The sequence below is a fragment of the Lithobates pipiens genome, unplaced genomic scaffold, assembly GCF_037356315.1.
Source record: "Lithobates pipiens isolate NorthernLeopardFrog02 unplaced genomic scaffold, aLitPip1_a1.2 Scaffold_22, whole genome shotgun sequence".
Classification (NCBI taxonomy): Eukaryota; Metazoa; Chordata; class Amphibia; order Anura; family Ranidae; genus Lithobates; species Lithobates pipiens.
The window spans coordinates 278,719,026-278,741,809 of record NW_027507784.1 but is presented as its reverse complement, the minus strand read 5'-3'; the positions used below and the strand labels follow the sequence as shown (position 1 = coordinate 278,741,809).

Genomic DNA, 22,784 nt, shown 5'->3' with positions numbered 1-22,784 from the left:
GCACGATGCAGCACATGCTTGGCTATGCTAACAGCCATTGAGGGCTTGGACATTCACTTTCGAGTTGACATAAGCACACTGGTAACTGACAGTTATCACCAGAGATCTGCCTTGAATGTAGCATATACTGCCCATGCAAAAGTAAGCAGAATGTAAATAAAAACACCACAAGCAACAATATTAGTAGGTTTGATTAATGATTTAATTTTAAATGAACATTTTTAGTTTGAGCTTTCTTTTTGGGAAACCGTTAAATGGGGTTTAGTTCCGCTATAATTCTACCCAAGCAGGGACAAGGCAACATAATATATTACATAGGTTTTAACCCTCACTCTATCCAGAACCCAAGAAAACTTTGGGCAAGCAGAATGCTGTGGATTACTAATCAGAAGCATAGGCTTAGTTGGTTCCTTAGGTAATAAAGAACTCTACATGCAAAAAAAAAAAAAAAAAAAAAAAAAGAAGGGTCCACCACCGATGTTTGGACATTGATCAGCCAGTAGAAACATTGATTTATTTATTTTATGTTTTTTAATTGGCCCATACATAGATAACAAAAACATGAAATATTTATTTAGATACCCTCTCCCCTTGATAGCCAATAAAGGCTGTGACTGTTTTGCCATGGGAAAAAAAATTGAGCTGCTTAAAATCTTCAAAAAAGCAAAACAAAAATATTGTGAAATGTTTACAAAAGGTTCCCCACTTTGTCTAGGTGCTCTTAAAAATGACATAATATGATTGGCTGCTGTGGGCAATACTGCTATCCATAATTTCCTCCACCGTTTCAGAACACCCCTTTCAGCATAGAATGTTTTTAGTAATTAGTCCTGAAGAAATAAAGGCTATGTTCATCGAGCCACATCTTAGCTGATCCTATGAATGAACTTCTCTGAAATGTAATCGCAGAAATACATACATTATGCAACACAGTAGTTGGTCATCTACATCTGGACATGTGTCACGCTGTATTAAAACACGGAAAAAAATAAAATCACGCGGCTTTTGTTCACATAGAAAACAGCTCATTCGATAAAGTGTAACTAGATACAGTGTTAAAATACAGTATTCTATAGAATCCTGAAGTGCATTGGCCTAACCATCCATTATAAAGTTTTAAAAAAATTTACATACATGTGCTCCCCTGTATGACTGGTGCATTTTGTGTTTTAAACAACGGAAACTGATATATGTTGTTAACATGTACGACGTATGAAAAATGTCAGCCATTCAAAAAATTTTAGACATAGGCATCTGCACAAACCCGAAGCACCCACACTATACATAACCGCTCCTCCCTCACCTCTTCCACACACACATTGAATCCTCAGTACCTGTTCCATAATTCTTAGTCTGTAGGGACAGAGTACATATATTGCAATGAATGAGCAGCTGCATATTTTATAGCTAGAAGTAGCATTACACAACATGATAGACACCACCTGCAAGAAAAAAAAAAACTTGTTTGCATATGGCCTAATCATTACATTATCTGTATTCCCCATCACTGGATTGTCAGTTACAAGAATTATGTGTCAGGTACTTGGAAAAGATGAACAATAATCATTTCTAGGGATATCAACAAATTTAGATTAGACACAGATTTTATCTTAAGTGTAAATGGTGGGGTACATTGAAACAACTGTAAACAACTGGGTCTCTGTTATCACCAACTTTAGTCATCTGTGGTCAAATGGTAACTTCTTTAGACTTGATTTTCATGAGAATGCAAACCAGGCTCTATTCTATATAGTCCTTGGACAATCTGATTTATAAAATTGAGCAGGCCAACAACACTGCTTCTAATTATTCAATATTTTAAAATATTTCTATCAATGACTTTTAACTAGGATGGAGGGGGGGGGGGGGGGGGTCTTTTTATTTATAAGTTCTGCGTGTTTGATGCACATTTACATCTGATAAACAATACCTTATGTTAACCAAACAAATACAGAGTGCTTTTTATATATGGTAACACCACTTACAACGGAGATCCCAGGATTGTTACTCGAGATATGAGTATTGGGAGTGCCAACAATGGCACCAAAAAAGTTCACGACACACTTCAGGGCTTATTTAATAAGGCAAATGGCAATATGAAAATTACAGCCCAGAGTAATCAAACACTTTCTTTCCCTGTTCTACAGGCTGCTATAATAAATGAAAGGTAACATTTCCAATTGGCTGTTCCATTACTCAGCCCTGCCAGTTACCAGAAGGGACCAGTATGTACAAGATATGGTTCCCAAGAACCCATATTTTGTATGCCATTTGGGTTTCTGCAAGCTTAATTTATTCTCAAATCTCTAGTAGAACCCTTATTAGGCCATATATACTGTATTATGATATATTGCTGCCAGAGCAGTTTTTGCAGGATTTTTTTTTTTGTAGACTCAAAGGATTAGTTAAAATCCCCAAGCAGTATATATTTTCTAAAAGCCAAGACCATGGAGAATAAAATGGTGGTAGTTTAAATTTTTTAGATCACTCGAATTATCAAGCGCCAATTCTCAGTAAAAAGTTGATTTTAGTTCGCATGCAATATATTACCCAGTTTTTTGGTAAAATACAAAAGAAGAGATTGTGCGATGTAAATAGATACCCAAGATGTCAAGCCCTAAAACTATGTGTACCCATGAAGCTTAGACAATCTTCAGTACCCCAAATTTTCAATAGACAATGCTTTAAAAGCGGTTATAGGTCATGAGTTCCCAGTTAATCATCAGTAATGGCTCTAAAATTATTGCTCCCATTTCAGCGTTGGCGGCAGTATGTAACATGTGAAATGCAATCAGCGTTTTTGTACGTAGGCACCCAAAATTTGTGTATCTTTGTACATGTGGCTAAGACTCCAATTGTTTGGGTCCTTTAAAGGGGTTGTAAAGCTTTTTGTTTTTTCACCTTAATGCATAGGATGCATTAGGGTGAAAAAAACACCTTGCACTCCCCCCCCCCCCCACAGCCCCCATTTTACTTACTTGAGCCCCGAATCTCTGCGGGCACGATCCCATGTTGCTTTCTCCCAGCTCCTGTGGGCTCCTCATTGGATGATTAATAGCAGTGCAGCCGCTGCTGTCAATAAAATCGATAATGCAGCATGCCGGGAGTCAGGCTGAGTGATACAGTTGGCCGCCGACTGTATCACACGGGAGTGCGCCTGCAAGCTAACCCCCTTGGGATAGCACTTCCCAGAGGGGTGTTAGCTCTTGCGGGGAGGAGCCGAGACAGCTGCCAAGGGACCCCAGAAGACAAGGATCAGGGCCACTCTGTGCAAAAAAAATTTTTTTTAAACAACAATCAAACTTATACAACCCCTTGCTTGGGTCTACCTTTAATTTAGTTTTTTTTTTTTTTTTTTTATTGCGATCACATAGGGAATTATGACATGTTTATAGTGACAGATTCTCCTCTTTAACCACTTCCAGCCCAAGGACTTCATATGACGTCTAACTTTCAGTGGGAAAATCTGAATGATGCCTGCAGCTACAGGCATCATTTAGGTATCATCTTTTAGAGCTGCCGATTCTGTGTACCGTAAGAATGATCGTAGCGGCAGTTATTGCGCAAATACCGTGCAACATAAAAAGTTGAAACAACTGCCATTTTATTCCCTAGGGTGTCATGCCACAGAGTCTCCATTTTCATTGCCTTATTAAATAAGCCAATGCATATTTTAAAGCAAAACTATTGGAGTTCAAATCCAACTCAAGATGAGGGTTTCCTTACTTTTTTAATTTCACTGGATAAGAGGTGAGAGATTTCCCAAAATAAGACAGAGACAGCAGTTAAAATCAGCAACTAGGCCCCAATGTCTAGGGTACTGTCTGTGTCCTGGTTGGGGCAAATTCCCTTCACTTCCTTTAGTAACCAGGGCAGAAAATTTCCCTCATGGAGCCACAGACAATACAAGTACAATAGAAGTTCTACCATTCTTGACTCTAATAACAGAATAGAAAAGTTTGGTTTGGGTTGGGTTGTGCTTTAAAGGAGAAAGCTGTATATCAAAAGGGGTTAACATTTTTTGCAAAAGGCATGCTTTATAAGCAGAAGCTGTAACCAATATCAAAAGATATTTGTTTCTTTTAAAAAAGAAAGTAAATGGAACTCCATAATCAAGAAGAGCACCCTTTTTCAGCTTAGGAATATTTGTTCACTTTTAATAATATTAATAAAGTCCCCATAATTTTATCATCTCTAATTATTCAAGCATGTCCAGAAAAAAAAGTAGTGGGGTGCGGTGGGGGAAGAACATCTGCTAAACATGAAATTAAAGAACTTTAGCTGCTGTAAGGTATAGGCACTTGATCAAAGTGGCCATGTGACCTCGTTTCACATCTCCAAAAAAGCTTATAAATGCATGATATCATGAGGTTAGGATCCATACAAACAAGATTGTTATGAAAAAGCTACTAAAATACAGAAAATCATCATAACACATTGCCATAAATGTGAAAAAAAGTTTTTTTTTCATTTTTTTTTTGTAGTTAAAAAAAAAAAGGTTAAAAATAAAATTAAAAATGGTTCCTTCAAGAAAATGATTTTTTAAATGTTTCAAATGTACTGTAAATATGTGCCTTCTCACATCCATCCATTTGCTGGTTATAATTATAAATACTAACAGTTCGCACTTAACCTGAAAACTGTAAAAATCCTAAACTATATTGTCCACTACTCAGTATAGTTCATTGAATAAAGTACTAAATTCAGCATATGAAACCTAACAATAAATTTACTACACTAATTATTTAACAGTAATAAAACTGACAAGAAATATTTCTTCAGATCACAGTACACACAAAAAGCTCAATATTATCGCATATTAAAAAAAAAAAAATCTACAAAGCAGCTTAAAGCAGTTTATAATAACCTCTAAACAGTATCCCTGGTTAACAAAGTGCTTTAACAAGAATTAAACTTCTTCAAAATAACCTAGTAAAAAATAGTGCTAGACTGATTCCAAGCTCACAAGTTTTATGAAGAACATTGCTGTCACGTGAAGCACCAAAATATAAAATATATATATATATATATATATATATAGACACACATACACGCACTAATTCTGAGAACCTCAAGTTGAAAATGTATCCCTACTTCACTGTGGAATATTCTTTGTCTCTTGCAGAACTCAGAAAATTGACTTTTTCTAGATTGGATCGTTCCCCTTTAGGGCTCATTCCATCCAAACTGGTATTTTTGTCATGGTTGGATGACTCTAAGTTGGATCATCCAAGAGCTTCTTATTTCTCCTGAAGACTCCAGTGAATCTCCTGTACAGAGCCTGGCTCTGCCCCCAACCCACCCCATGGGCAAATTTACCTTAAGAATCTGGAGATTTAATCCACCTTCCCTATTTTCTGGAAAGTAAAATGAACAAAGCATAGGAAGGGAGGACATGACCTCTACTGGACATGGGTGATGGGTGGAGCTGGAATTTTCAGTGCAGAGGACTCTGAGATTTAATGAGCAAGTGGTCAATTATTCCTGCTGATATCAACCTAAAACTGACCTTTTATCCTACATTGAAAATTTTATTATCTTTTATATAAACGGCAATAATTCAGGAATAGTTTGTGTTTAAAGTGATATGCCGGTTTGTTGTACTCTTCAGTATGACCAAGCTTACTGCACAAATCTACCACATTTATGAAAAAGTGAGCCAAGCTCCTAAGGTTTGCCCAGGAATAATATCAGATAGCTCAATTAATCATGGACCATTTCAGGCAATTATCCAGGTTTTCAGAAGGCCATTGTTCCTAGATTCACCTCAACTACAGTCTTTGTGGGCAAAACACCTTTACAGATATGTCTGGTCAGCTGCCTGTGAAGATGCTCTATAAAGTAAAGTCTTGTATGATTTCCTTTAGAACCCAACTGAATAAGGGCATGCAGACATATTCTTCATTCTCTCACATTAATACTTTTGGACCAAACACCTTGATTGATCCTAGGCACACTGAGGCCTGCTGGGGATCCATGACGCATGCGGCTAGCAAAGCTGATCAAGGTTGAAAGAAGTCAAAATGCATGTTAAGAAGCAACAAGGAGACTTAGATTGATTTGGTAAATCCAGAACAAGCTAAAAGTAAGAACGTTGTCTAATCATCCATGGTGCTCTTTGAGGGTAGAGATCAGTCTATCACTGATAAAAGATACAGGTTTACCTATCTTCTTATTTATATAGCAAATACTAAAACACTGGGTGCAGTACTTTGTCAGATTACGTGATACAGTTGATTTCGCAGTGGGTTGGTAAAGCAATTAATTGAAAGGCTTGTCACCATTTTAGTCTTTTGGTCTTGCAGTAAGGACATTCCGGTTTGCTGGATGCACACTGTTCACATAATATGTAATGCTGGCAGGACTGCAGGACTATACTTCTGTCATTTTCATGGCAAACCACACATTTCTTGGAATGTAGTTGGAATATCAACTGTGAACACACACACACACACACACACAAAAATAAATATATATTATAAACATAAAAAGATAGCAGTGTTTTAAAATGAATAGTATATTTATCTCAGATTCATCTTTATGATTGATATTCATATTTTAATGTTTGATAAATTTAAATAAAAGGGTTTGTATTCTATTTTATTTTTCTAAAATAATAGTTTGTCCCCCGCCCCTCTAACCACTAACTGCCCAAGAATCGTGCTGCCAGACTCATCTACCTTACTAACCGCTCAGTGTTTGCCACCCCTCTATTCCAAACTCTTCACTCGCTTCCAATTTCCCCAGCAAATTACACTGAATATGTGTACGACATACAAAGCCATCCACAACTCTGCCCTGAGCTACGTCACCAATGCGGTCTCCAAATATCACCCGAACCATCTTTTTCGCTTCTCGCAAGACCTCCTGCCTTCAAGCTCTCATCTCCTCCCCCTATTTTCCTCTCCAGAACTTCGCCAGAACCTCTCTCATCATCTGAAACTCGACCTCAATCTGTCTGGCTATCACCTACTCTGGCTGCCTTTAGGTGATGCCTGAAAACTCATATCTTCAGGGAAGTCTATCCCCCCCCTACACCTAATAACTGACCTTTTATCTCTTCCATCAGCCCATCCCCACATTTATAAAACTTTTTACCACTTGCCTCAATCTATTAGATTGTAAGCTCCTATAAGCAGGGGCCTCTTAACTCTCCTGTACCTTTTTTTTTTATTGTAACTGTGCTGTCTCCCTGTAAAGCACTGTGCAAACGGCTGGCGCTATATAAATCCTGAATAATAATATAAATACTAATTAAATTTTTTGGGATATGTAGGATAGACGTGTGAATGCATTCTGTTACTATTTAGATCAATGATTTATTCCACAAAATAAACAAAATTAGAGTGGTAATAAACTCTAGCAAAAAATAAAAATAAAATGATAAAATGGGGCCCCTTGCAGGTTAATGCCACAATGTGCTAGTATGCATCACATACTAGCACATTATAACAGACTTACCTTTCAAAACAGAACACAAAAAAAGCAGCGCTCCATAGGTAAAATCATAAGTCATATAAAGTATGTCTAAACTGGTAGACAGATAAAAAATAGTTTATTGCACTGAGAAGATGAACAATCCCTGCACAGTTCTGTATAGGATTGTGGAATACAGAAAAATAAATGCAGTAGTCATACAGCATAAAGCATCAAAATAAGGATACGTTTAAAATGTTTTTTTTTTTTTTTTTTTTTAAAGCAGAGTGGAGATATCACCTCCTATCCACCAGGCTGTCACCGTTCTCCATATGGGTCAGGTAGTTTTTTTTTTTTTTTTACCAGCAAGCAACCTGGACTGTACTACCATCCTCTCTACCCAGTTTTTCTGTGTGGTACCGCTTTGCTTTTTTTAAAAAAAATGTTAAACGTATCCTTATTTTGATGCTTTATGCTGTATAACTGCTGCATTTGTTTTTTTATATGCCACAATCCTATACAGAACTGTTGTTCTTAGTGCAATAAACTATTTTTCATCTATCTACCAGTTTAGAAGTAGTTTATATGACTTAGGCTCGGTTCACACAGGGGCGACTTGTCCAGGCGACTTCGCCGCCTGACAAGTCGTGCTCCGTTCTGTACTACGGAACCGTTCTAATAGGAGCGACTCAAGTCGCTCCGACTTAGAAAAAAGGTTCCTGTACTACTTTTGCGGCGACTTCGGGCGACTTGCATTGACTTCTATACAGAAGTCGTTTTGCAAGTCGCCGCTGATCGTGTGCAGGTCGCGGCGTTGCAAGTCGTGCCGCCCGCTGTGTGAACCGAGCCTTACGATTTTACCAATGGAGCTCTGTTTTTTTTTTGGTGTTTTGTTGCTAGCATTTGCCAGTGGTTAGGCAGCTGCACTGGGTTATAATCTAATTTCTCCGGGTCCTATATGGACTGGCAGCTCTAAGCACTTGAGAACTTGGTGTGTATTTTACCTTTCAAACAGAGATCTCCAGTAAGACAGGGTCACCGCTCCCACAATCATGGCATGGTGCTCTCTACATTTACAGCACAATCCATGTTGTGTGAATGTAGAGTACTGTGCTTGAGCTAAATATGTCATCATATGGAGTCAAAATTTATATCTACTAAATGACGCAAGTTCAGCCATTTACAAACCACGTGCAGGTAAAAAATTTTATAAGCTTACTTTTAAAGCAAGGTTAGAAATCTTGACTTAAATACCACTTTAAACCTGTGTGTGATACTAGAGTCACAAATTATTGTGGGGTTTCTAAAAGAAAGCATAAACGAAGCGGTTTGCTTCCACACTGATTAGTTAGAATTTAGGCTGCTTTTAGGCCTGGTTTACACCTATGCATTTTTTAGTGCATTGTCAGTTTTTGACTATAGCGCGTTTCTGAAATTTAACATGGTTTACTATGGGTCATGTTCACATATGTGCATTTTATGAAAAGGGCCAGGGGCTTTTTTTTTCTGGCTTTTGGTTACATAAACTTCAATGGTTTAAAAACATGTATTGAAAAACCCAAAATGGACCCTGAATATACAAACTGCAACCTGTGTAGGTGCGAACCAGGCCTTACACTGATGCGTTTTTACCTTGCTAAACAGCACAAGAAAAACACAATGACATGATTAGGAAACATCCCATGTCCATTTTTCAATTGTGCGTGTTGGACTTCAAGCACCCAGAAATTGCATCAAAATGAATATGCATTTTTAATACATACCTTCAACAGCAGTGTGGAAGCACACTTACACTGCCTTGAAAAAGTATTCATAACCCTTGAAATTTTCCACATTTTGTCATGTTACATCCAAAAGCAAATGTATTTTATTGGGATTTTATTGGGATCGCAATGGCACAGGCAGGCACAAGCACGTACATGTACGTGCCTGCCTTCCAGAGGGTGGGGGGTCCGATCGGACCCCCTCCCGCTGGATACGGCGGTCCGGTTCGCTTCAGGAGCGATCCGAGATGAGGGAATGGCCGTTGGTTTCTGGCCACCCCCTCTCGATCGCTCCTGGCAGGGAGGAAGTGATGTCATTCTACTCGGGGCGGTCTTTTTGACCGGACTACGAGGAGAAGACAAAGTAAGTGTGCACCAACACTACACAAACACGTAGGCACACACAGGCACACAAACCCCCCCCGATTCCCCCCCCCCCAGTCACAGTGTCACTGATTGCAGCGATCATTTATTTACTGATCACTGCATTCAGTGTCAGTTGTAACAGTAAAAACTGTCAGGGCAGTTAGTGTTAGGTCCAGGGTAGCCCCCTACCACCCCCAATAAAGGTTTAACCCCCTGATTGCCCCTAGAGTTAACCCTTTCACCCCCTTTTGCCAGTGTCACTAAGCGATCATTTTTCTGATCGCTGCATTAGTGTCGCTAGTGTCGCTAGGTAGCTAGTTATTTTTTTAGGTTCACCGCCAGGTTTTTATAGCGCTAGGTACCCCAATATACTACCCAATAATGGTTTTAACCCCGATTGCCCCTAGTTAACCCTTTCACCCCCTTTTGCCAGTGTCACTAAGCGATCATTTTTCTGATCGCTGCATTAGTGTCGCTAGGTAGCTATTTTTTTTTTTAGGTTCACCGCCAGTTTTTTATAGCGCTAGGTACCCCGATATACTACCCAATAATGGTTTTAACCCCCTGATTGCCCCTAGTTAACCCTTTCACCCCCTTTTGCCAGTGTCACTAAGCGATCATTTTTCTGATCGCTGCATTAGTGTCACTAGTGTCGTTAGGTAGCCAGTTAGTTATTTAGGTTCCCCGTCAGGTTTTTATATAGCGCCAGGGACCCCCATATACTACCTAATAAAAATTTGAACCCCCTGATTGCCCCTAGTTAACCCTTTCACCAGTGATCACCGTATAAGTGTTACAGATGACTCTGGTTAGTTTGCTTTTTATAACATCAGGGCACCCAACATTTATTACCCAATAAAGGTTTAACCCCCTGATCACCCGGTGATATCAATTAGGTTTTAGGGTCAGGGTCTGCGTCGCTCCAGGCAGCGCTAGGTTAGTGCCAGTACCGCTAACACCCACAAGCAAAGCATAAACCTCCCGTTGTGGTATAGAATCTGAACAGATCAATATCTGATCTGATCAGTTCTATACTAGCATCCCCAGCAGTTTAGGGTTCCAAAAAAATGCATTGTTAGCGGGATCAGCCCAGATACCTGCTAGCACCTGCATTTTGCCCCTCTGCCCAGCCCACCCAAGTGCAGTATCGATCGATCACTGTCACTTACAAAACACTAAACACATAACTGCAGCGATCGCAGAGTCAGGCCTGATCCCTGCGATCGCTAACAGTTTTTTTGGTAGCATTTTATATTTAAATCCGGAAGAGAGTGCTTGGTTTTCGGGGTCCCGTACGTGGCTAGACTCCCAAAAAGTCCCCACATGTGGTATCCCCGTACTCGGGAGAAGCAGCAGAATTTATTTTGGGGTGTAATTTGACTTATGCCCATAGCATGTGTGAGCAATATATCATTTAGTGACAACTTTGTGCAAAAAAAAAAAAATTGTAAAATTCCTGCAACTTGTGGCAAAATATAAAATATTTCATGGACTCAACATGCCTCTCAGTAAATAGCTTGGGGTGTCTACTTTCCAAAATGGGGTAATTTGGGGGGGGTTTTGTGTTATTTTGGCATTTTATGGCCTTCGAAACAGGCAGCGATTGGTTTTCGGGGTACCGTACGCGGCTAGACTCCCAAAAAGTCCCACATATGTGGTATCCCCGTACTCAGGAGAAGCAGAATATATTTTGGGGTGCAATTCCACATATAACTATGGCATATGTGAGCAATATATCATTTAGTGACAACTTTTTGAAAACTTATTTTTTTTTTTTTTCATTATTCAATCACTTGGGACAAAAAAAAAAATATTCAATGGGCACAACATGCCTCTCCACAACTTCCTTGGGGTGTCTACTTTCCAAAATGGGGTCATTTGGGGGGGGTTTGTACTGACCTGCCATTTTAGCACCTCAAGAAATGAGATAGGCAGTCATAAATTAAAAGCTGTGTAAATTCCAGAAAATGTACTCTAGTTTGTAGACGCTATAACTTTTGCGCAAACCAATAAATATACGCTTATTGACATTTTTTTTACTAAAGACATGTGGCTGAATAAATTGTGCCCTAAATGTTTGACTAAAATTGAGTTTATTCGATCTTTCTTATAACAAAAAGTAGAAAATATCATTTTTTCTCAAAATTTTCAGTCTTTTTCCATTTATATCGCAAAAAATAAAAATCGCAGAGGCAATCAAATAGCATCAAAAGAAAGCTCTATTTGTGGGAAGAAAAGGACGCAAATTTCGTTTGGGTACAACATTGCATGACCGCGCAATTACCAGTTAAAGCAGTGCAGTGCGAAATTGTAAAAAGACCTCTGGTCCTTAGGCTGTTTATTGGTCCGGGGCTGAAGTGGTTAAGTGGAAAATCGCGTGCCTAAACAATTAAAAAAACGCTCATGTCACTTTTTCATGGCTTTTCCTTTCAAGTCTATGGGGACAAAAACACTCAAAAATCTGCCTGAAAAGTAGCTCATGTACTTTTTTTGAGAGACAAGTGTCTTGCTATAGTTGACAAAACGCTCATATGTGAACATGGGGCCATTAAAATGAATGGTAATTTGTTTGTTGAACCTTTCGAGCTAAGAGCTGAGAAATACTCAAATGTGGACAGGGTCTGAGGGAAAATGAAGTACTCAGCAATAAAATTGTTTATTTTAACGTATTTTCTGGGATTAAAGCCCTGGGTTTATAAACTACAAACACCAGCCTGCTAGTATGAAAATATATCAGAATTTAGTTGCCGTCTTACCCCATCAACTGTTTCTAGATCAGAACACAGCTGACTTTTCAGAGAATGTAACTTTGGTAAAGGAAGCTTTTCCATATCACTGTATTTTCTCAATGCAGAAAACTGTGGAGATACACGGATGACATCAAATTCTTCTTGTATCTTTTTCAGTTTGCCTTCCACCTCCTCTTTCTGTAATAATGCTAGCTGTCGGTCCGCATCAGCCGCCTTTGCGCGCTCCTTGGCTTCTTGGGCTTCTTTCTGCCAGGCATCACATGCCTTTGGAATGCAATAGAAGCATTAAAATCACTTTACATCTATGTCCTATAGTTCTTTATATATTACAATTTCAATTATTACAAATATAGTTGTGTAATAAAGATACGCTTGAAAGTTCCTAGATCTTGCAGGAAGTCATATAGAGCTGCTTTCTGATCTTTACAGTGCATCCTGGAAAGTATTCACAGCGCGTCACTTTTTCCTCATTTCGTTATGTTCCATAATGGATTAAATTCATTAATTTATACAAAATTTCCTCAAAATTCTACAAACAATACCCCATAATGACAACAGAAGTTTATTTGAAATCTTTGCAAATTTTATAAAAAGAAAAAACGGAAAAAAAAAGAAAAAATCACATAAGTATTCACAGCCTTTGTTCAATACTTTGGCAGCAATTACAGCCTTAGTTTTTTTTGAGTATGATGCTACAAGCTTCGTACACCTAATTTTGGGCAGCTTTTCCCATTCTTCTCTGCAGGACCTCTCAATCTCCATTAGGTTAGATGGGGAGCATCGGTGCACAGCCATTTTCAGATCTCTCCAGAGAGGTTTAATTGGTTTCAAGTCTGGGCTCTGGCTGGGTCACTCAAGGACATTCAGAGATGACCCGTTGACACTCCTTTGTTATCTTGGCTGTGTGCTTAGGGTCATTGTCCTGTTGGAAGATGAACCTTCACCCCAGTCTGAGGTCCAGAGCGCTTTGAAGCAGGTTTTCATCAAGGAAGTCGCTGTACATTGCTGCATTCATCTTTCCCTTGAACCTGACTAATCTCCCACTTCCTGTCGCTGAAAAAACATCCCCACAGCATGATGCTGCCATCACCATACTTCACTATAGGGATGGCCAGGTGATGAGCAGTACCCGATTTCCTCCAGACATTCAATCATTGTTTCATCAGACCAGAGAATTTTGTTTCTCATGGTCTGAGTCCTTCAAGTGCCTTTCGGCAAACTCCAGGCGGGCTGTTACGTGCCTTTTACCGAGAAGTGGCTTCTGTCTGGCCACTTTACTATACAGGCCTGATTGGTGGTGTTCTTCCTCTCTCCACAGAGAAATGCTGGAGCTATGTCAGGGTGACCATCAGCTTCTTGGTCACCTCTCTGACTAAGGCCCTTCTCCCCCAATCGCTCAGTTTGGTTGGGTGGCCCACTCTAGGAAGAGTTCTAGTGGTTCCAAACTTCTTCCATTTACAGATGATGGCGGCCACTGTGCTCATTGGACCCTTTAATGCTGCAGAAAAATGTCTGTACCCTTCCCCAGATCTGTGCCTCGATACAATACTTTCTTGGAGATCTACAGACAATTCCTTGGACTTCATGGCTTGGTTTGTGCTGACATGCACTGTTAACCGTGGAACCTGGTATAGACAGGTGTGTGCCTTTTCAAAATCATGTCCAATCAACTGAATTTACCACAGGTGGACTCCAATCAAGTCGTAGAAACATCTCAAGGTTGATCAGTGGAAACAGGACGCACCTGAACTCAAGGCTGTGAATACTTATGTACATGAATGTGCTTTTTTTTTCGTTTTTTTTATTTTTAATTAATTTGCAGAGATTTCAAACAAACTTATTTCACATTGTCATTATGGAGTATTGTTTGTAGAATTTTGAGGAAAAAAAATGAATTTAATCCATTTTGGAATAAGGCGGTAATATAACACAATTTGGAAAAAGTGAAGCACTGTGAAATACTTTCCGGATGCACTGCATCATTTCGTGGTACATCTACAATCCAAAAATAAACATGTAATATAGTGTAGCTACAGACTTTTCCTCCTTTAATTTCACCTGGCGATTCAATAAGTAACACTTTTTGTCCTACAGTGACAGTGCCCACTCAGGACTTAAACACCTCTCCTCCCATCTTCAAGAAAAAGCTACCATTCATGATGTGTGCCTGCAACTGTGTTCACCAAAACTAGTTTCTTCATTACTAAAGCAAGCGTTGAATTTTTGCTGGAACTTACAGTTCATTAACCGCCTTGTGTTCTGTTCACTAAATACACAATAATCTGATTGGAGGAGAGGCAGATAAATGTCAAAAATTTCTCTCTACCAATCACAGAATTTAGTGAAAAACATACAAGATGTTTGAATAAGGGAGATGGAGGGTGAACGACTGTCTATGAATAGTTCACGCTGAGAGCTGTCAGACACGCGGAAGAGTGAGACACGCTGAGAGCTGAGCTTGTGTGAGACATGCTATGAGCGCAGGGAAAGAGGGAGCGCTCAATAGAGTGACCTGGACCAGGAGGGAGACACACTGACCTGACCGGAAGAGGCAGCGGGACTTGTAGATTGTGTCAGACAGGCAATCAGCTGATCAAGAGAGGTGGCGGGGGGGGGGGGGGGGCGTTTGTGACCTGACAAGGAGACCAGGTGCGACTGATCATTTGATAGAGAGAAGCAACAGGGGCCGTGGGTATGATAGCCGGACCAGGAGAGGGAACGGGGAGAGGCAGACTGACCGAGGGAGGCTGCAGGAACTGCGGCCGAACAGGAGGAGCGCAACAGAAGCACAATAAATGGACAGTAGGTGTACCCTTTGTGCTGGGAGTAACTTTGGTACTGAGAGTACCTTTTAGCACCTGAGAGTACCTTGGTGCTAGGAGTGAATTTTGTTCCTGTGAGTACCTTTAGTATCTGGGAGTGACCTTAGTGCCTGGGAGTACCTCTAGTACCTTTAGTATCTGGGAGCATCTGGGGTGCCTTTAGTACCTAGGGGGACCTTTAGTGCCTGGGGGGTACCTTTAGTGCCCGGGAGTAACAGAGTGCCTTTTAGTGCTTGGGAGAACCGTTAACGATGAGGGGGGTCGAGGGGAACTGTGAGGTAACTGGAGTAGCTGTAGAGCCAGGGGAGAGTAGAGTGCTAATAGGAAGTCTTAATTATTATCCCCAGTAGAATAGAGGGTAAAAATGTCCAACAGTATTGGCGATGCCACTCTGTGCACATTCTGCTCCATGTATGCGTAACTTGATGAACCACAAATTTGGAGGGGCTTTTAAACTAGGTGTTGCGGAGTTTGGGGGGGGGGGGATTAAAAGGTATCAATAACTGGCAGTGAGCATAGGACAGAGGGAAATAGTAAAGTCTCTAGTGATAGTATATCTATAACATCTAATTCCAGGGTTAATGTGCTACCGAATTAAAAACGAAGCCTGAGAAATCATATAGAAAAAAAGAAAATATGCACCAATATAAAACTCGGGAATGTTCACATGACAGGCTGGCAAACATCCAGGAGTGTTCCTTGTACCGGAGGGACAGGGCGGGTGGAGGGGGGGGCAGGGTGTTTCTATATCAGGAATGATTTACTGGTAGAAGAGCGGAATGACATCAGTGATGTGGGGAGGTGGAGTCTGTATGGGTGGAACTCCCAAGGGTTCAAGTGGGAAATTACTAGTTGGAGTAAGTTACAGGCCCTCTAACCTGAGAGTAAAAATTATCCCAAGAAGTTTATATATATATATATATATATATATATATATATATATATATATATATATATATATATATATATATATATATATATATATATATAAGGCGAGGTCAGAACACATAGGCCCCATAAAGGATGAAGAAGGGAAGGTAGTTACAGGCAGTGCTCGACAAAACCCGGTCGCCAGGTCGCATTGGCGACTAGAATCAGCGACCTTGCGCCTGGGGCAGCATAGCTGGGGGTATCCCGTCTCCGTGGACCCCCCCCCCCCCCCGCGCGCGATCGCGTCGGGCCGCGCCGCAGGCGGCCGGTAATTGAGCCCCCGGCTTTGAGGCCTTCTGTGATCCTATGGTTCCTTCTGGAATCTGGCGCCCTCTTGTGGTGGCCGTTGGAATTACAACCAACAATGCTAATGGGCCAGTCTTTCTCCATCCCTTTACTTAGAACCCCTAAACAAAACAAAAAAAAATATATATATATTATATTATATTATATATATATATATATATATATATATATATATATATATATTTTTTTTTTTTATTATTTATTCTAACACCCTAGAGAGTAAAATGGTGGTCGTTGCAATACTGTCTGTCACACCATATTTGCACAGCGGACTTACAAGCGCACTTTTTTTGGGGAAAATTTTTTTATTTAATAAAAAAAAAAAGACAACAGTAAAGTTAGCCCAATTTTTTTTTTTTTTTATATTGTGAAAGATAATGTTACGCCGAGTAAATCGATACCCAACATGTCACGCTTCAAAATTGCGCCCGCTCATGGAATGGCGACAAACTTTTACCCTTTAAAATCTCCATAGGCGACGTTTAAAAAATTCTTCAGGTTGCACGTTTTGAGTTACAGAGGAGGTCTGGGGCTAGAATTATTGCTCTTACTCTACCGATCGCAGTGATACCTCACATGTGTGGTTTGAACACCGCTTTCATATATGCGTTCGCTTCTGCACGCAAGCTTGGCAAGACAGGGCACATTTAAAACAATTTTTTTTTCTTATTTTAACTTTTATTTTATTTTTTTTCACTGTTCTTTTAAAAAAAAAAGTGTGTCACTTTTATTCCTATTACAAGGAATGTAAAAATCCCTTGTAATAGAAAAAAAGCATGACAGGTCCTCTTTTATATATGAGATCTGGGGTCAGAGAGACCTCACATCTCATATTTACACTAAAATGCAATTTAAAAATGTCCCTCTAAGAGCTATGGGCAATGACTTGGAGACAGGTGGGGGGGGGGGGGGGGCGCTATCTTCCCCTCACTCGTCTCCATGTCAGGCCAGGGACAGGTCCAGATCGCCGTCACGGACCTGGCTCCTAACTTTTTTAGCTGGCTCCTAGATTCCAAGCAAATTTGTCAACCCCTGGTTACAGGTAACAAGGAGGAGGCAGCTGTGCTAAATTCTATCTTCTCCTCAGTCTTCACACAGGAAAAGGAGGGGTATTCCGACTACGATAGTATTGTTAGCAACACGCCACGGGATCTACCCTTGTGGCTAACAGAGGCCAGAGTGAAGAAAGGATTAGAGAAGCTTAACATAATGAAATCACCAGGACCAGATGGCTTACACCCGAGAATCCTTAAAGAACTCAGTAAGGTTATAGCCAGGCCACTATTCCTAATCTTCATGGACAGCATACTGACAGGATTGGTAGCAGCCGATTGACGAAAAGCCAACGTGGTACAAATATTCAAAAAGAGGCAGAGATATATTCCAGGGAACTATAGGCCTGTCAGCCTAACGTCTTTAGTTTGTAAACTATCTGAGGGGATAAGGGACCATATCCAAAAATGTACTAACACAAACAGTATCAATAGCAGTAATCAGTACAGGTTTTACGAAAGGTTGCTCTTGCCAAATTAACCTATTAATACTCTACGAGGAAGTGAGCTGCCATCTAGATAAGGGAAGGCCAGTGGATGTGGTAATTATGGATTTTGCAAAAGTGTTTGGTGCAGTCCCCCACAAATGCTTAATCTACAAGTGGAGGTCTGTAGGCATGGACCATAAGGTTTGTTCTTGGATAGAAAACTGGCTACGGGGACGTGTTCAAAGGGTTGTGATAAATAATGTATACTCAGAATGGTCTAGAGTGGTTAGTGGGCTACCCCAAGGCTCTGTCCTGGGGCTATTTCTCTTTAATTTATTTATAAATGATAGCGAGGATGGGATAAATAGCTCGATCTCAGTGTTTGCTGATGACACAAAAATATGCAGGGCAACAACATAGCAGGATATAGAAACTTTACAAAACTACCTGAATAAATTAAGGGAGTGGGCTACTGCATGGTAAATGATGTTTAACACTGAAAAATGTAAGGTAATGCACTTGGGGGTAAAAATATAAATGCAAGTTACTCATTAGGGGGAGAATCCCTAGGGGCTTCCAGAATGGAGAAGGATCTAGGGGTCCTAGTAAAAGACAGACTGTGCAATAGCATGCAGTGTCAAGCTGCGGCTACCAAAGCCAGCAGAATATTAGCATGCATTAAAAAGGAAATTTACTCCAGAGATAAAAAAAACGATAATTCTACCACTTTATGGTTCGGCCGCATCTGGAGTATACCGTCCAGTTCTGGTCACCAATCCTCAGAAGGGATGTGCTGGACCTGGAGAGAGTCCAGAGAATGGCAACTAAATTAATATGGGGACTGGAGGACCTCAATTATGAGGAATGACTACAAGCGCTAAATGTATCCTCTCTGAAGAAGAGACACAATCTACCCGACGGTCTTCTCAGACTGTTCGAGATGTGGCAATTCTCCGGCGGATGCTAAGCACATTTTTTGGGATTGTCCTCCCATTGCAGTCTTCTGGGAGGGGGTGACCCTTTGCATTGTAGATATTTTAAAGGTACCTATCCCAAGGTCAATTAGGGTGTGCCTACTAGGTCTGGTGGAGGGGGTGGTTCCCTCGGCAGCTCTTAGAACGCTATTGAACATTCTCTTTTTCTATGGGAGGAAGACCATTCTACTGAAATGGAGGTCCCCTTTGCCTCCAGGTGTGCCCTTTTGGAAGGGGTTAGTAAACTCCATGATACCCTTTTATAAGGCAACGTACCAGTCTAGGGGATGTGGGATAAAGTTTAATAAGATATGGCAGGCTTGGGTTGCTTCCGATACGACGGTAGGATAAACTGTCTCCTACTTCCTTTTTTGGGTATATATAAATGAGCAAGGGTTTGAGGCCCACGGGCACTCTCCTGGGATAAACAGGGGTGGGTCTGAGGGTGGTTGGTAGGCTCTTTGGATGCCAATATGGATTATCAATGAGCGTGGTATAATATCTGATAATGGCCGTGGTCACAATAATCTGGAGTATGTGTAAACTATGATAATACCCCTGCAGTTGTGGGGTCAATTTTTCATCTTGAATGGTGGGTAGCGAACTGAGTTGGAGGGGTTGGGGGAGAGGGATATGGCTATATACGCATAGCCAGAGATCTATGTTAGCCAGAGTGTATATGGTATGTTAGTAATGGCCATGTTGGTCGCTGAGGGTCCTGGCGGCTGCCAAGGATACCCCCTTTTTTTTTTGTAACGGTTTATATGTTTGTCTGTATATACCTTAATAAAAATAAATTTTCACAAAAAAAAAAAAAAAAAAAAAAAGGAAGAGGCACTTGAGAGGGGATAGGGTTGTAATTTACAAATATCTTAACGGTGATCCCAGCGTAAGTATGAAACTTTTCAGTCCCAGGGAGTGTAAGCCCTTGTACACGCGGTCGGAGATTCCGACAACCAAATCCTTCGGATTTTGTCCGAAACTGTTGCATACACACGGTCGGACAAAGTTGTCGGAAAATCCGACGTGATGACGTTATTTCGTTATGACGGGACTATGTTCAGGCTAGTAGCCAATAGCTTTGGTGTAGGAATTTGATCTGAGCATGCGTGGCACTTTGTCCGATCGGAATTCTCTACACATGATCGGAGTATGTCCGATGGGAGCATTTTGTCTGATAATTTTACCAACAAGTTGGAAAACTTGGTCCGCCGGATACTCCGACAGAAACAGCCCGATGTAGACCATACACAGTCGGAATACCCGACAAAACGGTCCGATCAGACACATTCCGTCGGAATCTCCGACCGTGTGTAAAAGGGCTAAGAGGACACGGGCCACGCGATGAGACTGGAAGAGAAACGGTTTAACCTTAAGCTGCGTAGGGGGTCTTTCACTGTCAGGTCAGTAAGGATGTGGAATTCTCTTCCACAATCAGTGGTGTTGGCAGGAAGAATGGATAGTTTTAAAAGACTATTGGATGGGCATCTTAGCGAAAACAATATATGGGGATATAGGAAATGATTTTTCTACATACACACACACACACTTTGAACTGGATGGACTGTTCTCTTTATTCATCCTTACCAACTATGTAACTATAACTATATCTAGTTCTTCTTCCAGACTTGTACATTTCAGCACCAGATGTCTGTCACTTACTGTAGTGTAAAGGAATAAGGCTATTAACCGTTTTAGTGAACACAGAAGCCACACATGGGGCACAAATCCTACATTGCATATGTCCAAAAATAAACTTTATAGAGCAACAGTATCAATTACGCTGCAACAGAAAAAGATGCCCAACGCCCAAATTTTTTATACAGGATTACATAAACCCATATGCCCCTTTCACACGATCGCTCTGATCCGCCTTTCAGTTTTTCAGGTGGATCCGAGCGGGCCACCCATTGACTTCCATAGGCAGGCGGATATCAGCAGAGAGGTATCCGCTGACACCTGCCTGCCACGAGATCCGTCAAGATCTGCTCAAAACTGACGGATGGCCATACATTCGCCATCCATCCAGCAGATCGGATGAAAACGGACAGGCTGTCCGTTTTCATATGATCTCGCCATAGAGAACAGCAGGGCTCTAACAGGTCCATCCCTGCACAGTGAGAAGAGACGGACCTGTTATCCGCCTGCTCAGTGGGGATCAACAGAGCGATCCTGGCAGAGTCCATTCAGTGGATCTACTCCACGTGAAAGGGGCCTAATGGTCAAACAAAAATGTTTAGTACAATCGGGCCCCTTAAAAATTTGCTGTCCCGTTACACACCCGTTAAAATCAGTGATAACTGCTTGAAGCTTGTATACAATTGCCCAAGCATAAATTTTCTGAAAATTGAGGCCCTGGAGAATAAAATGATGGCTGTTTTTTTTTTGTTTTTTTTATGTTACACAATATTTATGCAGCCATTTATCAAAATGCTAAATTTTCAGGCCCTTCTCACTACAATAAAAGTGATGGGGTCCCATCACTTTCATAGAGCAGCCAATCGTCAGCTGTAAAAAATGATAATCACTTGAAACAAGGACTTTTTTTTACATTCTGTGGACAGCAAGTAGTTAAAGGGGGAGTCAGACAAATTTAATGCTATAACATGTGCCAAAACATGTGATCATATGCATTGCAAGATTTCTAATGTAATTGATATGCATAGTAATCGCAAGAACAAGCACGAATGAGAATGTAAACTGCTTCATCTTGTTCATTCCCAGGGCTATCAGATGCAATCTAAAAAGATTGCTCAAAACTAGACAAATATAGAATAGACCTCTCTCAAATCTAGTCCAAAAAGAAAAAAAAAATACATAAATAAGATCTACATTTAAAGTAAACCCACTGTGGTAGCCACTGTTGCTAAAAAATAAATAAGTAAAAAAGCAGACAACTCCCTGGTTGTCATGCTCATCCTATGACTTTGCTGTGAAAATAATCATGTAGAGACATTTGATACTGACTGCATGCTTATTCCAGGCCAGTGACACACACAAAGTAGCGAAGTTGTAGGATGAGCACAACAGCCAGAAAATTATTAGAACTCAGCAATAACAACATTCATATTTCTACCGACAGTTTCACTCTGATCAGCAACAACTGCTTGAAAATCAGACAGCCTGACAAACCCACTCCTTTGTAACTGGGTACAATAATTGCTTCAGGGATAAACAAAAGGATTATATCAAATGCCAACAAATGCAGGGAGATTATCCAGTATTAGACATCAAAATGCCTTACCTGTTTTACTTGCTGCCAGGAATCTTCCCATCTTTTTATTTTTCGCTTGGCATCATCAAGCTCTTTCCTAATTCGTGACAGTTCATTGCCATTTGAGCTTGTACTGGTGGAACTGGTAGGACCACTACTGAACACTGGGGATGGACTGGGAGAGAAACTACCACTAACAAAGTCCCAGATACTGCCTGTGACCCCATTTAAACCTGTCAAAATAAAAAATAAAAAAAATTTGGGATGCAAGATTACAACCTTAAAAAGAACCAGTCAGAGTAAGTTTATGCAAGGATATGGAATTTCTTTTTTAAATTACTGCAACTCTTTAGGGTTGACTATAAAATAATTCGATTTGCTATTGTCTTTGTGTGATAACAGTTACAGCTACTGGTAAACTGCACCTCTAGTTTTGAAACAGGAGGGGGAAATACCAAACACAGTTATTCAATGAAGGTGTTTAGGGAAAATTTAATATTTTGAAAGGGTGATATTAAAGTGGAAAAAGGCAACACTAACTCTAACCCTACTCAAAATATTAAGTATAGCAATGTTTTCTTTACAGTGCTATATAGATTAGGCTTGGAATGTGGATGAGAGTAGGTATTAGCCCTTGTACACACGGTCGGACACTCCGACAACAAAATCCGTCGGCTTTTTCCAACGGATTTTGTCCGAAACTGGTGTTGCATACACACGGTGGGACAAAGTTGTCAGAAAATCCGATCGTTTGTAACGTGAT

The 22,784-nt window shown here is 40.4% G+C and overlaps 1 protein-coding gene across 3 annotated transcripts in view; it reads right to left on the bottom strand.

The window, feature by feature from the left end:
- Positions 1-442: 442 nt before the first annotated feature.
- Positions 443-22,784, bottom strand: part of UNKL (unk like zinc finger) — a 180,745-nt gene continuing 158,403 nt past the window's right edge. For all 3 annotated transcript variants that reach the window (XM_077449087.1, XM_077449088.1, XM_077449089.1), the window contains 3 exons: positions 22,052-22,254; positions 12,302-12,559; positions 443-6,433 (listed from right to left, as the gene is read on the bottom strand). In XM_077449087.1, the coding sequence (XP_077305213.1) occupies positions 6,278-6,433; positions 12,302-12,559; positions 22,052-22,254 (617 nt within the window). In that variant the 3' untranslated portion in view covers positions 443-6,277. The remainder of the gene's footprint in view (positions 6,434-12,301; positions 12,560-22,051; positions 22,255-22,784) is intronic.